This window comes from Heterocephalus glaber, unplaced genomic scaffold (genome assembly GCF_053883595.1).
Source record: "Heterocephalus glaber isolate CG9 unplaced genomic scaffold, H.glaber_assembly_v1.0 deba00001479, whole genome shotgun sequence".
NCBI lineage: Eukaryota > Metazoa > Chordata > Mammalia > Rodentia > Bathyergidae > Heterocephalus > Heterocephalus glaber.
The window spans coordinates 912,846-929,170 of record NW_028258316.1 but is presented as its reverse complement, the minus strand read 5'-3'; the positions used below and the strand labels follow the sequence as shown (position 1 = coordinate 929,170).

General features: G+C 54.0%; 2 protein-coding genes across 9 annotated transcripts; one reads left to right on the top strand and one right to left on the bottom strand.

Moving 5' to 3' along the window:
• The first annotated feature begins 1,330 nt into the window (after positions 1 to 1,330).
• Paxx (PAXX non-homologous end joining factor) lies at positions 1,331 to 8,245 on the top strand. Of its 8 annotated transcripts, XR_015439790.1 has the most exons (7): positions 1,331 to 1,532; positions 1,602 to 1,778; positions 1,834 to 2,036; positions 2,130 to 2,198; positions 2,344 to 6,252; positions 6,367 to 6,436; positions 7,319 to 8,245. XR_015439790.1 is itself a non-coding variant. In XM_004848802.4 (6 exons), exons 1-6 carry the CDS (start codon positions 1,414 to 1,416, stop codon positions 2,546 to 2,548), a joined length of 693 nt encoding a protein of 230 aa, XP_004848859.2. In that variant the 5' UTR covers positions 1,339 to 1,413; the 3' UTR covers positions 2,549 to 2,671. The 8 variants fall into 8 exon arrangements, 4 of the variants coding, with proteins under 4 accessions (XP_012929349.2, XP_012929350.2, XP_004848859.2 ...); XR_015439789.1 differs by having other exon boundaries at positions 6,367 to 8,245; XR_015439788.1 differs by having other exon boundaries at positions 2,344 to 6,436.
• On the bottom strand, positions 3,195 to 4,983 carry Clic3 (CLIC family member 3). The gene is made up of 6 exons (XM_004848804.4): positions 4,914 to 4,983; positions 4,171 to 4,280; positions 3,971 to 4,096; positions 3,733 to 3,839; positions 3,469 to 3,644; positions 3,195 to 3,390 (listed from the first exon to the last, which is right to left on the bottom strand). Exons 1-6 carry the CDS (start codon positions 4,947 to 4,949, stop codon positions 3,232 to 3,234), a joined length of 714 nt encoding a protein of 237 aa, XP_004848861.1. The 5' UTR covers positions 4,950 to 4,983; the 3' UTR covers positions 3,195 to 3,231.
• Positions 8,246 to 16,325: the final 8,080 nt, after the last annotated feature.

Here is a 16,325-nt window from a genome sequence, read left to right as displayed (position 1 = left end):
CTCAGAACCCCCACCCCCTACTAATGGCACCCCCAAAGTGAGATCAAAGCCCCCATGCTGGTCAGATGACAGGCCTGTCCTGACAGGCTTTCCTCAGGCACCACCTTCTACTTGTGTCTCTCTCCAGCTCTGCCCCAGGGCCTTTGCATAAGCTGTCCCCTGCCTGGAATGCTGCCCTACAAGCCATCCACCTAGTTCCCTCCTCTCCTCTGCAGTCTGGATCAAATGTCCCTGTGCTCGGATTCTTGACTTTGGATTCTTGGATTCAGCCCTAGGCCCCAGCTACCTTCCCTGTCTGTAGCTCAGCTGGAAGTCACCTGCCAGCTCCCTCCCTGGTGTTGGTCAGCCGCGCTGCTTTGCCACAGGGCCTTGTCTCCGTGCTGCCTGTGCCACGGCGAGCCATTTAAGAGAGAGGGAGACATGAGAGCCAGGAGGAAGTCATGGAGGAGTTGACTTTCGGGGTAAATACAGGAGCAGCTTGTCGGCTGCCCAGGTAAAGTGGGGCGCAGGAGACTTAAGTGTTAACGCAGGGGAGGGGGTGGCTTGGATCGTCCGGGACCTCACAGAGGCCTTCGCTGAGACAGTGGCAGTGGAGGATGGACGCGTGGAGGTGCCGAGGATGCAGGGCACAAGCGTGGCGTGTGCAGAGACCGGGTAGGAGCCCGCTTGGGAGCCGCAGCAAGGCCCACAGTCACCGGCCACCTTGCCTGGGTCGCCCCGCTCCGGAGCCTTGGGCTGGCCCGATCTGCGCCCCGCCCCGGGCCCCGAGCCGCCTCCTCCCCAGGCCGCAGTTCAGCGGCACGGCTGCGCACACAGAGCCGGTCCTGCTGGGCCTTCCCCGGGCCCCTGCGCCACCGGGCCCCTGCGCCACCGGCGAGTCGGATGGATTGGCACGGGAGCGCAGAGCTCAGAGCCTTCCGGAGGCCCGGCCTCCACGAGGCACGGAGGCCGCCCGGCGGCCCTCACTCTGGGGCTGAGCTCGAGACACTTAGGTCCTAGAAGGTTTGCGACGTCTTAAAGCGATGTGAGCTACAAGGGGAGCCAACAGCTTGGCGGCCACAAGAGGGAACCGCGCACCCGGCGAGAACCCAGGGGCTCAGACCGGGGACGCGAAGGCCGAAGCCCGGAGTCCGGCGGGACGTGGGCATCTTGATCCGCGGGCATCCCGATCCGTGCGCCCGCCGGCCCCGCCCACACCAAACTCCTTCCGCCCCCGCGCGGAACCGGGTCAAACAGACATCCCAGGCCCCGCCCATATCAAGCCCCGCCCAGCGGCCAGACAGGCCTACGCCCCGCCCCACGCAGGCGCCTTAACCCCCACGTCCAGCCCGCGCCTGACCCCGGAGGCGGGCCTTCTGCGCAGGCGCGTTGGGCCAGACGCGGGACCGGGTCCGCGCTCGCCAGGCTGTCATCATGGTGCCGCCGCCGCCTCCTCTCTGCACGCTGCCCCCGGGCCCGGGCTCCCCCCGCTTCGTTTGCTACTGCGAGCCAGAGGGCAGCGCGGCCGGAGATCGCGGCGTCTTCCGCCTGCAGTGAGTGAGTGGGCTCCGGTGGGTGAGGGCCGCACCCCGGCGGCTGCGCTTGACGCCCCCTCTCCCCAGCGTGACGGACGGCTTGGAGCTCTGGAGCGCCCGCCTCCCCCCGGAGGGCGAGGCCACGCGCGTGCGAGCCGGCCCGGGGCGCGCGGGTTGGGGGGACCCCGCAGGCCTGGGTCCCGGGCAGCCACAGGAAGCCCGCTGCGGCCTGGGCGCGGACGAGGACCTCACTGCGCGCTTCAGGTGAGCCCAGGCCCAGGAGATGGGGCGGGGGTCCGGGGGCCGCACCAGTACCCAGGCGTCTCCCCAGGTCCGCCTGCCAGCAGCGAGCCGTCGCCCTGAGCCTGCGGGAGGACAACGCAGCCCTGACTCTCTCGGGGCCTCCCTCGACGCTGACCTTTGACCTCTCCAAGGTGCCCGGCCCCGAGGCCGCCCCCAGGCTGCAGGCCCTGACCCTGGGCCTGGCCGAGCGCGTGTGCAGCCTGGAGCAGCGGCTGGCAGGTAGGGTGGCAAGGGCACCTGTGCCCTCACTGGAGCCCTGCCAGTGAGTGTCACACGCCGGCCAATGAGTGGGGCGCCCCGCTTTCTCCGCAGCCGTGGAAGAGACAGCTGCCAGCCCCAGCAAGAGCCCCCAGCCGGCAGGGCCTCCGCTGTTCTTACCGGGTGAGGTGTGACCCGCTGCGGGGGTGCGCTGGGTCTGTCCTCTCTCCTCTGGAGCTGTCCCCACGCGAGCCTCAAGCTCCAGAGAGGCTGTGTCTATGCGGAGGGGGTCGTGGCTGCGCCCAAGAGCCCCCATCGTGTTCCCCAGACCCCGATCCCCAGCGAGGCGGCCCTGGAGCTGGGGTCAGGAGACGGTCTCCGGGGGAGTCCCTCATCAACCCTGGCTTCAAGAGGTACCTGCCCACTTGTCCCTGCCCACTTGGAGCCCTGCCTCTTCTGTCACACCCCACTGCGCCACCCCTCTTCCCCGCAGCAAGAAACCAGCTGGTGGTGTGGACTTTGATGAGCCCTGAAGGGAGAGCCAGACGTCGGGGAGTCTGCGCGTGCGGGACCCTACCCCCTCGGCCCCACCCTACTGTGCGGCGGGCCCCTTGTCCTTCACGGCCATCGAATAAACAGATGTGGTGGAGGCTCTGGCCCGGGGACAGTCAGCTGTGGTGGGGCCCTGGGGCCGGGCCAGGATGTGATCAGGCACCCGGGCTCCCTGCTCCCGGGCACCCGTCCAGCTCTGCCTGCGCGGCCGGCTGGGAGCTGAGGGGCCCCGCTAGGCAGGGCCAGGACACCGGGGCTGGGACTCCTCTGGACCCCTGCTGCCCCGCGACCCTGCTGGAAGCCTGCAGCCCGGAACGTGGGCCTGGCGCACCCACTTGGCCGAGTTCAGCCGGCTCTGATTCCCACCCTGCTTGGCCATACCGTGCGCCCCGCCCCGCCTGGCCTGACTGGTTTGGGAGCCCCATCCAGTGCCCCAGATCCCGGGGCCTCGCCTCTGCGCTTCTGTGCTGGGCGCCCTGGCCTCTTCGTGGGCTCCGCGGGAGGCTGGGCCCGCCCCACCCCGGGGCTCCCGGCCTCATTCCCGATGTCTTCTCGACTTGAGCCTCCCGCCCTGGGCTCAGGTAGCAGTGACCCGGCCTCTGGTCCCTGGACATCAGGACGCGCTCATTGAGGGCAGAGAACCTTTATCGAGGGCAGGTGGGCGCTAGCGGGGGTGCACGGCGGGCCGGTAGGCGGCCAGGATCTCTGCGCGGTGCGGGCACGTGTACTTGAACTCCTTCTCCTGCAGCGCCAGGTCCAGGTAACGGCGCACAGCGCGCAGCTCGGCGGGAATGGGTGCCCGGCGGAAGTGCGCGCACACCGTCTGCGGGGACGCGGCTGTCAGGGCCTTGCCGAACCCGGGCCCAGCGCCCTCCCTCCCTCCCGCCCGGTTGGTGCTCACGTCCACGACGTGCAGCTTGGGCAGCAGGCCGCAGTCAGCCAGCGTGAGCTGGTCCCCGTCCAGGAAGTGGCGGCGGGACTCCTGCAGCTGCGGCTCCCGCGCAAGCTCGTGTTCCGTGGGCGCGCGCAGGTAGCCGTCCAGCCGGGCGAGGGCGCGCAGCAGCTGCTGGTACAGGGCTGGGGGCGTGCGCGGTCAGGATGGGGCCGGGGGCCCTCGGTTGGGATGGGGCCCGGGGCGCCCCGCCCCGCACCCCCCGGGCCTCACCGTCGTCCTGCGCGGGCGCGGGGTTCTTGATGAACGCCGAGAACTTCTGGAAGACGTCATTGCCCGCCGTGTTAGAGTCCCGGTGCCTCGGGGCCAGGCTGGGGAAGCTGTGAGGCGGTTGGCGTGAGGCGCCCTCGGACCTCTCTGCGCCCTCCCCTCCCCGCTGGGCCGCACCCCGGGCTCTGTCCTGCGGCGACCTCCCCGACCCCACCCTGCCCCTCGGCCCCGCAGCCCTCACTCGGGCGGTCCCAGCGTCTCCTCCAGAAATTCCTCGATCTGCAGCGTGTCGGTCTTGGCGTCCCCGTCGTAAAGCAGGATGGGCAGCTGCGAGCCTGGCGCGAAGTCCTTCAGCACATCCAGCGCCCTGTGGCACCAAGTGGAAGGGAGGTGGCTGCCCCAGGGGGGAGGATCGGGGTCAGGGTCAGGACGGGGTCTCACCTGCGCGTGTCCACGGTGGTGAGGGTGAAGGGCACGCCCTTGAGGAGGAGGACCATGAAGAGCCGCTGGCAGGAGGGGCAGTGCCCGATGCTCTCGCCGTCCTCACTTGCCTGGGCAGGCAGAGCGGAGGAGTGGGGCTGGGGCAGACCCAGGAGCGCTGCCGCCAGGCGGGGTGGCCCCTGCCTCTTGCTGCCCAGCAACTGGAGCCACTGCCAAGGTCCAGTGTGGCCAGGCACAGCCTGTCCAAGGGCCCAGTGAGAACCCTCGCCTGGCTCTGAGGAGGCAGGGAGGGGCTGGCATCTGGGAACTGCCCCCTGGAGCTTATCTCAGCTCAGGACACGGCCCAAGCCCTGGGGCACTGGGCCCTGAGGTCCAGGTCGGTTGCAGGGGCACGGTGGGCCCAGCCAGCTGTTTCCTGAGTGATTCACCCGTAAGGCTGGGCACCGTGGCTGGCAGTACACGGCTCTCCCAGCTCCAGGATGGTAAGGAGCAAGGGCCTGGAAGCCCCCAAACACAGATCTGGACACTGATCTGAGGATGGGGTGTGTTTGGCCCCATGCTGGCCGCCACCTCCCCACCAAGGGGCCATCCTCAGGAGCCGAGGCAGAGCAGGGCCTGGCTGCCCCAGGCCTCTTGGGGGACTGCCCGACTGTCTGCCCTCTGGTCGGTCAGGCTCTGCGGGGCTGCAGGAGAAGGGCTCAGACCCACCACCCAGCTCCTCCCCAGCCCAGCTGGCCCAGAACCTTCACAAACAGCTGGAGCTTGGCGGGTTCAGCCATGGTGAGAGCTCAGGTGTCCGACCTGGCGCAGGGCACAGGGCGGGGACCTGGAGCTCTTTAAATCTCCCTGGATGCCCCGCCCTGGCTGGCCTGGGCCCGCCCCCTGGAGCCACCAGGCCGGCAGAGGAACCTGTCGGACTGCACAGCTGGCTGTGGGAGTGCCGGGAGCCTGAGCCCGGGGTGTCCAAGTGAGACAGTGACACAGGGGCCCCGGAGTCTCGGGGGTGGGCCAGAGGTGTGCCCGGCTGGCTGCCCCAGACTGAGGCCGCTGTGGGTGTGGGCAGCCAGTGTGCTGGGCTCTGACCAGACGAGAGGCAGGGGGAGTCTGGCCTGAGGGGCAGGGGTTGGTGCTGCTTAGGAGCCCCCAGGCACTCAGCCCAGAAAGCCTAGAGGGGGGCGGCAAGAAATGCCCGGCCTGGCCGCTGCCTCAGTCTCCCCTTCAGTGCCATCCCGGATGCGGCCAGGATGAAGCTCATAGGAAGAGACGCCCCCTCCCGCCTTGAGTGTCAGGGGAGCCCTTCCCTGGCCAGCCCGCATTCCAGACCAGCCTCTGTGGCAGATAAGCTGCCGCTGGGGTTTGGAGCTGCAGGAGAGTGGACCCCGGGCTCCCACCCTGTCCATGTGGGCTCGGGCAGGTGTTGCACCCACCAACTTCAGGCAGCACTCAGAGGGGTAGAGGCCACCGCGCTGGGCCTGGGCTGGGCGGAAGGGCGGAGCAGGGGGCTCGCCCAGGTCTCCCACCTGCCACCCACCAGGGTCCTCTGCCACCGGAACCTGCAGCTCTGCGTTCCCCCTGGGGTCCCTGCCCTGGTGGGGGCAGCCACAAGGGAGTTGCCTGGGCCTAGGGTGCCTGCACAGGCCTGGCGCCACCCAGTGGTCACATGAGGGGCCAGCCTGGCTGCCTTGCGCCCCCGGGCCAGGTGTGGTGCAGCCGAGGAGGGGCCACACCTGCCCGCCCAGCCTGACTCCCGGCCAGACTGGCCAGCGCTGAGGCCCACACTGCCCTGGCCGACCCCTTCCTGGACCCCCTCTTGGTTGGGCTCCCAGTCACCGGCATCCTTGAGAGTCTTGGACACCGACTGGCCTTGTTTGGCGGCAGCACCCTCGGGTCTGGCTCTCCCAGGAAGCCTGCTTCTCCCCGTCCGGTCTTCACCTCAGCTCTCAGGCCCAGCATTTCAGCTGCTTGTTGATGATGCAGTCAGGGCCCCCACCCGCTGGTTTCCAGTGTCCCTGGCAGGCAAACTGCCACCGTGGAGAGGCCATGAGGCCTCCACACCTGCTGGCGGCCACCAGAGACCCTGAGGTACCTGTGGAAGTCCACAAGGAAAGCGGGGAAGGGACAGAAGGCATGGGCAGCTCAGAAAGGAAATCCAGAGAGATGAACGCCTGACGACTCTCTCCTCATGCTGGTTTCAAGAAACAAAAGTGTGCCGTGGAGCTGGCCAGGATGGCGCAGGCCTCTAATCCCAGCACTCTGGGAGGCTGAGGTAGGAAGATCACACATTAAAGCCCAGCCTGGGCTACATAGCAACTTAGCAAGACCCTGTCTCAAAATTTAAATTTTGAAAAGGGACAAGGGTGTAGCTCGGTGGTGGAGCACCCCGGGATCCACCCCCAGTACCACAAAAAGGGGGAGGGAACATGGCTCATCACTGTCCCCAGCAGAGCTGAAGTCATCCGCCTGGCTGGTGGCCGGCATCTCTGCAGGCCACACCCCATGCCCCTGGCCACCTGGGCTGACCTAAAGATTCCCGGCTGCAGCATCTGCGGCAAACCCAGGGCCCTGCCCTCCCGTCTGGGGGGGGGTCTGGTGTGTCCTGGGCAGGGAACAGACGGGGCCCACTCGTGCCTGCTGTGGGGGAGTCTACATAGCACTGCAGGCTGACTGTGCCCTCGCCAGTCTCAGTAGTAGAGTCCTGACCTCAGGACCTCACATCCCGACAGGTACGGGGTGACCTGGTCAAGTGGGTGCCAGACAGACCTCGATACAATGTGTCCTCCTGAAAAAGGAGGGCTGGGGTGGCTCCCTCCTGGCAGGTACTTGCTTGGCCACTAAGAGCAGAGCCTGTGATCTGGACACAGAGATGCACATGGAGGAGCCCGTAGGGGATGAGTCCTCCGAGCAGAGCTCCTGAGGGCCTGGAATATCCTCTGAGGTCTCACCTCCTGGGCTGCAACAGAATGGGTGGTTGTGGCTCTGCATGGTGCTGTGTGGCAGCCACAGGAAAGGGGCACATGCGGCTCAGGAAGTTGAGGCAAGCGTCATCCATGAGCATCCGTGGTCCTGAGCAGGAGCCACCTGCAGATGACCCTGCAAGACGCCTCCTGTGTTCTGTCCACACAATGTGGCTTTTCTCGTCGGTGTTCAGAGTGAGCGTCCAGAGGAGCCAGGACAGGTTGCGGCTCAGTGGCACTGCACTCACCTGTCACACACAAGGCCCCTGGCTTCAAGAAAGGAACCAAGGACAGAAACCCACTGCTGCCATGAGAAGGGCTGTCCCACAGCCTCCCAGCGCCCTGCAGGGCCCAGCTCCCCTCTGGGGGCCACTGGGCTCGGGGCCAGTTCATCTTCCTCTTCATCCCAGACTGAGGTCCCAGAGGCCCTGGCCAGAGACTCCCTGATGCCTTAGAAGTTCTCCCGCCATGGTCTTCCCCGGGATTCTATTTATTTATTTAGCGAGGCCTGCTGTTTCCTCCCATCTCTCCTTCTTCCTGTTCCTCCTTCTCCTCCGTCTTACAGTACTGAAGATCAAACCCAGGCCCTCACACATGCTTGGCAATTGCTCTACCACCAAGCTTCATCCCCAGGCCTGTTATCTTTTGTTGTTTACTCTGAGATAGATTTGTTTTTTTGTTTTTTGAGACAGAGTCTTGCTAAGTTGCCCAGGCAGGCCTCAAACTTGGGATCTTCCTGCCTCAGCTTGCCTCAGCTGGGTGCCACTGCCCCAGGCCCTGTTCCTGAGGGAGGCACAGACCTGTTGGGGAGGGGACCTGCTGGTGGGTGCTGGCGGGGACACACAGGTATTGCAGAGCTCTGTCCACAGACTGTGCCTAGCAGGGACCCTCGGCGAGGATCAGCCCCAGCCCCAGCTCTGTTTCCAAAGGCAGCCCCTGGATGAGTCAGTCAGGGCTCTGCCCCAGGCTGAGTGTCCCCAGGACTTGTGTGGCAAGACCCTCAAGCCCAACTGGAGGACAAGGATGGAGCCCTTGTGATTGGGTCACGACCCCGATCAAGGGGCTCTGGTTCTCCACATGACATTACATATATTTTGCCACAATAAAAATGATTTTTTAAAGAGTAGGAAATATTTATTGAAGGAAAGATAGCTTCTGTCTAAGAGAGACAGAAGGGGACCCAGAAAGTGGGTTGTGCAACACAAATTTTTTTTTGGGGGGTACCAGGGATCGAACTCAGGTCCTTGCGCTTGCGAGGCAGGCAGCAGAACCACTGAGCTAAATCCCTGGCCTTTTGTCTGTTTTTTGAGACAATCTTTTTTCCTTTCCTTTTTCTTTTTTTTTAGACAAGGTCTGGCTATGTAGTTCAGGCTGGCCTTGAGCTCCATATAACCTGCGCTGGCCTCAGACTCCTGCGTGCTGGGATTATAAGCATGTACACCACATCTGGCAATTGGTTTAAATTTTGAGACAGGAAGATGGCAGAGTAGTGAACAGCAGAGAGGCAGCTTCTCTGAGATTTGGTGTCCAGACACTGGAATAGTAATGTGGAAAAGAGTAGAAGGAGAGAAGTGGGTCCTCAGGACCTAGCAAGGATCTGAGGTGAGATATGAAGTCTGGGGGAGGGAGGGAGGGGGGGAGGGAGGGAGGGAGGGAGAGAGAGAGAGAGAGAGAGAGAGAGAGAGAGAGAGACCTCAATGCAGAAGGAGATGGCAAGCAGAACTTTCTCCCTGAGCCCTGACTCACTTAGTGGGGCTGGAACCTGCAGACCCATGGTGACTACTGGCAACCCCAGAGGCCTCCACAGAGAAGCGCACCAATGGAACAGGGCAGTAGACACTGCAGCCTGCAGTGGCTGGTGAGTTATTCAAGTTCAGATTGGGCAGTAGCCATCTTGGAGGGGGGCCAGCTGATCTTGGAACTCAGGTAGCTGCGGGCTGACTCCATCTAGTGGCTCCTAGTGTCAGGGTGAGGCAGAACTGAGTTCAAGCCAACAGGAGGTCAGGGAGCCAACTTCAAGCCAGCAGGGGGCACAGAGAGTGTTGCAGGCCGAACAATAGGGTTCCAGGCTCACAGCAAGGAACCAGACAACTTCAGTGGAGGTGCTTGCTGAGATTATCCACTGCCCCACTGTAAATCTACAGCTGCCTTTCTGGGATTAATCAACACGAATCTAGGCTCCTTCTGCCCATTTTGTTGACCAGTGACAGCAGAGACACACCTCAAAGTGGACTTTTTTTCCTCTTTCTTTCTTTTTTTTTTTCTTTTTTGTTTTTAATTTTTTCTTTTTTTCTAATTTGTCTCTTCTTGTTTTTATATGTGTGAACATCTTCTGCTTTTTTGTTGTTGTTATTATTTTTATATGTGTGAACATTATTTCTAGTTTTTTGTTCTTGTTATTTGTTCTTGTTTTTCTTTCTTCCTTCTCTCTCTCTTTCCCTCCTGTCTTCTTCACCAGTTGCCCAAAGTTCATGTAATCTTCCTCTGTCCTCCAGCCTTGCTTCTCATCTCTTCCTCTTCTTCTATTTCTCTATTTTTTTTTCCCTAACCCCTTTTAAATTTTCTCCCGTGAGGGTAAAATCACCATATTGAGGCCATATTTATGACATACAGTTTTCTGGTTCATTTTAGATTTTTTTTTGTGGGGAGTACCAGGGATCGAACTCAGGACCTTGCTGCCAGGCAGGTGGCAGCACCACTGAGCTAAATCCCCGGCCCATTTAGATTTTTATTATATAACCAAAAACGTAGTTCATACAGTTAAAGGTGGCGAATTAAGTTACCAGTTGGTCATTTTCTAGGCTGTTTGATGCTATTGTTATTGCTGACTGTACTACTTTAGCCAAGGTGACATAATTGTTCTAATCAGTTGTTCTTCCTGGTGTGCCAAGACTGAGATTCCCCATGGTTCATCAACAATACTATAGGCCAGTGCCAAAGAACCAGGGGCCGGGCCAAATAGCCAGCAGCTTCTCAGTCCCAATAAACTGAAAGGTGGGATCTTGCAACAGACTCAAAACCCAAAAGCCAGCTACACCTGGAAGACATGGTTGAGAAGTAGTTGGCCCGGGGATGTAGCTCAGTGGTTCCACCACCTGCCTCGCAAGTGCAAGGTCCAGAGTTCAATCCCCAGTACAAAAAAAGAGAGAGAGAGAGAAGTAGTCACTTCTTAAGGGTTCAAAATACTAACAATAAAGCTACTTGGCACAAGCAATTTAAAAGCATCAACCCAGGGGGCTGGGGATTTAGCTCAGTGATTTCACACCTGCTGCTCAAGTGCAAGGACCCGAGTTCAATCCCCAGTACCAAACAAACAAACAAAAAGCATCAACCCAGGAATTAAACTAAAAAAAGAAAAAAAAGAGGAAAGAAAATGAGAAGACACTTAAGCAAGAAGCAACCCCAGACTTGTAGTTTACCAAAGGCAAACCCAGGGTGCAACAAGGGGGAACAATTCAAAAACTACCCATCTGGACTCTCTAAAGTAGTAACAGCAGAAGTACCAAAGCAGATGAATGAGGCTCTAGAAAAAATCAAATCAAAAATAATTTCTCAGATAACTACAGAGATGGTGATCATAATGAAAAACAAGGTTAGTGACTCTAGAGCAGATACAGATATAAAAATAGAGGAGCTTAGGAAAATGATGGAAACCATGAACGCCCAACATAGGAAAGAAATAGAATGTATGAAACAGATTCAAACAGATATCCAGGAGATTAAAACTCCACTGAAAGCGTGCACAGAATGAGCCAATGTGAGGGCAGAATATCAGGTATAGTACACAGGTTTTATGAAAAGAAAGATTTCTTAAAAATAGTAAGGGACCAAGGGCTGGGGATTTAGCTCAGTGGTTTCGCCGCCTGCTATGCAGGAACAAAGACCCGAGTTCGATCCCTGGTACCAAAAAAAAAAAAAAAAAAAAAGAAGCAAGATCCAATAATATGCTGCATACAACAAACACATTTAATTCAAAAGGAAATTCATAAACTAAGAATGAAAGGATGGAAAACAATACTCCATGTGGTAAGAACCAGGAAAAAAGCAGGGGTAGCTATTCTATTTGCAGACAAAGTGGATTTCAAGCCAAGCCTGATCAAGAGACAGAAACAGTCGCTACAGACTTGTAAAGGGAACAATGCAAGAGGAAGAGATAACAATCATAAATATATATACACCAAATACCAGCACATCCAACTATATAAAACAAATATTAATAGACATGAAAAATCAAATAAGCACTAATACAGTTGTAATGGGGGACCTCAATACCCCACTGTCACAAAGAGACAGATCAATTAGACAAAAAAATCAACAAAGAAATACCAGAACTGAACCTAACTTTTGAACAAATGGACTTAGTAGATGTCTGTAGAGTGTTCCACCCCACAACATCAGAATATACATTCTTCTCAGCTGCACATTGTACATTCTCCAAAATAGACCACATACTAGCTCATGGAACATGCTTAAGTAAATTCAAAGGAATTAAAATTATCCCATGCATAGTATCAGACCATAGTGCAATGAAATTGGAAATCAATAGTAAAAGAAACCATAAAACTTCATAAACACATGGAAATTTAAAACTCCCTCCTGAACAACCAAAGGGTCACAGATGAAATTAAACAAGAAATTAGATAGTTTCTACAATTAAATGATAATGCCAATACAGCATACCAGAATTTATGGGATGCAATGAAAGCAGTCCTACAAGAGAAATTTATAGCACGAATTCCCATATCAGAAAAACAGAGCAAGCTCAAATAAACAACGTAATGTTGAACCTTGAGCTTCTAGAAAAAGAAGAGCAAGTCAAACCTAAGGCTTGTAAGAAGGAGGAAATTATAAAGATCAGACTAGAAATTAATGCAATGGAGACTAAGAAAACAAACCAAAAAAAAATCAATGAATCACAGAGTTGGTTCTTTGAAAGATGAAATAAAATTGACAAACCCTTAACCAACCTTATAAGAAAAAGGGGGGAAGAAGGGCCAGGGATTTAGCTCAGTGGTGGCACCACCTGCCTCACAAGCACAAGGTCCTGAGTTCAGTCCCTGGTACTATAAAAAAAAAAAAAGGAAGAAAAGACTCAAATCCATGAAATTAAGAATGAAAAGGGTGAAATCAACAGATCCTGTGGAAATCCAGAAGATGATTAATACCTACTTTGAGAACCTGTATTCTAATAAGATGAAAAACCAGAAGAAACAGACAGATTCTTAGATATATATGAATTATCAGAGCTGAATCGAGAAGATACAAAAATTCTAAATAACTCAATATCAGTCAATGAAATTGAAGATGTAATTAAAACCCTACCAATAAAGAAAAGCCCAGGCGCTGATGGATTCACTGCTGAATTCTACCAGAAATTTAGAGAAGGCCTAATCCCGCTACTTCTCAAACTCTTTAATGGAGTTAAAAGAGAAGCAATACTTCCAAATTCATTCCTGGAAGCAAGCAGTACCCTGATCCCAAAACCAGAGAAGGATCCAACCAAAAAAGAAAACTATAGGCCAGACTCCCTAATGAACACAGATGCAAAAATCCTCAGTACGATACTGGCAAACAGAATGGAGCAAATCATCAAAAAGGTTACACACCATGACCAAGCAGGATTCATCCCAGGGATGCAGGGATGGTTCAACATATGCAAATCAGTAAACGTAATACATCATATCAATAGAGCCAAGGATAAGAACCATATGATCATCTCAATAGATGCAGAAAAAGTGTTTGACAAAGGCCAACACCCATTCATGATAAAAAAAAAAAAAAACCTACAGAAAATTGGAATAGATGGTCTTTACCTCAATCTGATAAAAGCCACCTACTGACAAACCAACAGCCAGCATCATACTGAATGGACAAGAACTGAAAGCTTTCACTCTAAAATCAGGAACAACAAGACAAGGATGTCCACTGTCACCACTTTTGTTCAACAAAGTTCTGGAAACATTAGCCAGGGCAATTAGACAAGAAAAAGAAATAAAAGGAATAAGAATAAGAGAAAAAAAAAGAATAAGAAAGGAAGAAGTTAAATTATTACTATTTGTGGATAACATGATACTCTACATAGAAGATGCCACAAATGCCACCAAAAGGCAGGGTGTGGTGGTGTGGTCCTGTAATCCCAGCACTTGGGAGGCTGAGGCAGGAGAATTGCCGCAAGTTTGAGGCCGGCCTGGGCTACATAGTGAGTTCAGGGCCAGCCTGAACTACAAAGGGAGACCCTGTCTCAAAACAAACAAACAAACAACAAACAAACAAAAGACTTCTACATTTAATAACCAAATTTAGTAGCTGAATACAAAGTCAACAATCTAAAATCAATAGCATTCCTGTACACAAATAAACTCACTAGGGCAAGGGATTTAGCTCAGTGGTTTTGCTGCCTGCTGCACAAGCTCAAGGACCCGAGTTTGATCCCCTGTACCAAAAAAAAAAAAAAAAAAAAACCTCACTGAGAGGGAAATTATGGAAACAACACCTTTCACATTAGCATCCAAAAAATGAAATACCTAGGGATCAATCTAACAAAGGAAGTAAGAATTTTACATTGCAAACTACAGTACTCTGCAAAAGGAGATTGAAGAAGATATCAGAAAATGGAAAGATATCCATTGTTCTTGGGTAGAAGGAACCAATATAGTGAAAATGGCCATACTTCCAAAAGATTTAATCCAATCCCAATCAAACTACCAATAGCATACCTTAAATATACCCATAAAATTAATTTTTAAAAGTGCCAATAGCATATCTCACAGAATTAGAGAAACAATCCTAAAATTCATTTGGAACCAAAAGTGGCCTCGAATAGCAAAAGCAACCAGGGATGTAGCTCAGTGGTTCCACACCACCTCCCTCTCAAGAGAAAGGTCCTGAGTTTGATCCCTGGTACCAAAAAAAAAAAAAAAAAAAAAAAAAAAATAGCAAAAGCAATTCTGGGCAACAAAGGCAAGGCAAGAAGTGTCATAATCTCTGACTTGAAATTATACTACAGAGTTACTGTGATAAAAACAGTATGGTGAAATAAATAAATAAATAACAGCATGGTACGGGCACAAAAAAAAAAAGACCCAAGGATCAATGGAACAAATTAGAGGATACAGAAACAACTCACTCAGCCACCTTATCTTTGACAAAGGAGACACATAACCCTCACTGGAAGAAAGATAGCCTCTTTAATAACTGGTGCTGAAAAAACTGGCTTTCCACATTCTGAAGATTAAAACTAGACCCATATCTTTCTAAGCTAAAATCAAAATGAATCAAAGAATTTAAATATTAAAACAGAAACACTAAATCTACTGGAATATAGACTAGGTAGAACTCTTTTTTTTTTTTTTGGTACCGGGGATCGAACTCACGTCCTTGCGCTTGTGCAGCAAGCAGCGAAACCACTGAGCTAAATTCCCGGGCCCTAGAACTCTTGAAGAAGACACTGTTGTTGGCAGATTTTATGAACAAAACCCCAATCACAAAGGAAATATCACAAAGAATCAACAACTGGAACTTCATCTTATTAAAAACATTTGCACAGAAAAGAAACCACCAACAGAGTGAAGAGACACCCCACAGTGTGAGAAAAAAATTTTGCCCTCTGTTCTTCAGACAAAGGACTAATACCTAGAATATATAAAGAATTAAAAAATATCTGAACTCCCAAATTTAAAGATCCAGTCCAAAAGTGCACATCTGAAATGAATAGACACTTCTCAGATGAAGTAGAAACGGCAAATGGATATATGAAAAAATGTTCAACATCACTGGTCATTTGTGAAATGCAAATTAAAACAACGCTGAGATTCCACCTCACCCCAGAAAGAATGGCTGCTATCAAGAAATCAGCCAATAACAAATGCTGGCGGGGCTGTGGGGGAAAAGGCAAACTTTCCACTGCTGGTGGGAGTGCAGACTGGTGCAGCCACTGTGGAAATTAGTGTGGAGATTTCTCAAAAAACTAAAACTGGAGGTTCCATTTGACCCAGGTATTCCCCTTCTTGGTATCTTCCCGAAAGAAGTAAAAGAATCGAACCAAGTGATATATGCACACCCATGTTTACAGTGGCAGAGTGTGTAGTAGCTAAGTCTTGGAAACAGCCCAAATGCCCACTGAATGGACAAAGAAGATTTTTTTAAATACAATGGAGTACTACTTTGTCATAAAGAAGGATAAGCTTGAAACATTTCTAGCTAAATGGATGGACCTTGAGACCATACTCTTAAGTGAAATAAATTGGACACACATGTTTAAATACCGCATTGTTTCTCTGGTGTGAGAAACTGAAAGCATAAATAAGGACCAAAAATGTATGATAGATATTAGGAAATGGGAAGAAAATGTTTAAATGAAAAGGGGAACAAGGGAGGGGGAGGGGAAGGAAAGTAGGGACAAGAAAAAAATAGAAACAAGGGGCCGGTTTCTCAGAATGGTTTCTCAGAAACCATTTTTTCAAAGGCAGCTCAGGATGTAGCTCAGTCATATAGCACTTTTGACTTCCATCCTCAGTACCACAAAACAAAAAACCCCAAACAAAAATGCACCCATTTTCCTGTCTCACCTAGGGATGCAAGCAACCCCTCCCTTAAGGAGAGGAGCAGCCATGCCTTAGCCTGGCTGTCACTGCAGCAGCCCTGGCCTTGGCCCATGGGGTTAGTCTGGGTTTTTTGAAACAGGATCTCGCTATGTAGTCCAGCTGGCCTTACACTCACTATTACCCCAGGGTGGCCTTCAACTCTTGGTGATCCTCCTGCCTCAGCCTGCTGAGTGCTGGGATCACAGGTGTGCGCCATGTGCCCAGCTCCCTGGTGTTCTTGCCAAATGTCCGAGGACCACACACAGCAGCAGGTGGCTGCACCTGTCAAACCTGTCTGGCTGAGGGGCAGGCACACACTGGTGGGGATGGGCTCAGGGGGCCAGCAGGCCAGACAAGGACCTTCAGTGAGCAAGTTTCCCCAGATGCCAGGGCCACTGGGAACGAGGGACAGCGCTGCACTCTGGTGCCTGGCGGGGGCTGCCTGCTCGGGCATCGCTTAGGGCTGAGGAGGGCATCGGGAGAGGCCAGGCAATCTTGCCAGCCGTGTGAGGGCAGGTGGGTGTGTGCTGTGGTTTCCTGCAGCCTCTGAGTCTGGATAGTGCTCGGTGACCGCTGGTGGGGACATAGCACGCCCTGTCACCAGCTCTGCAGTTGGAAG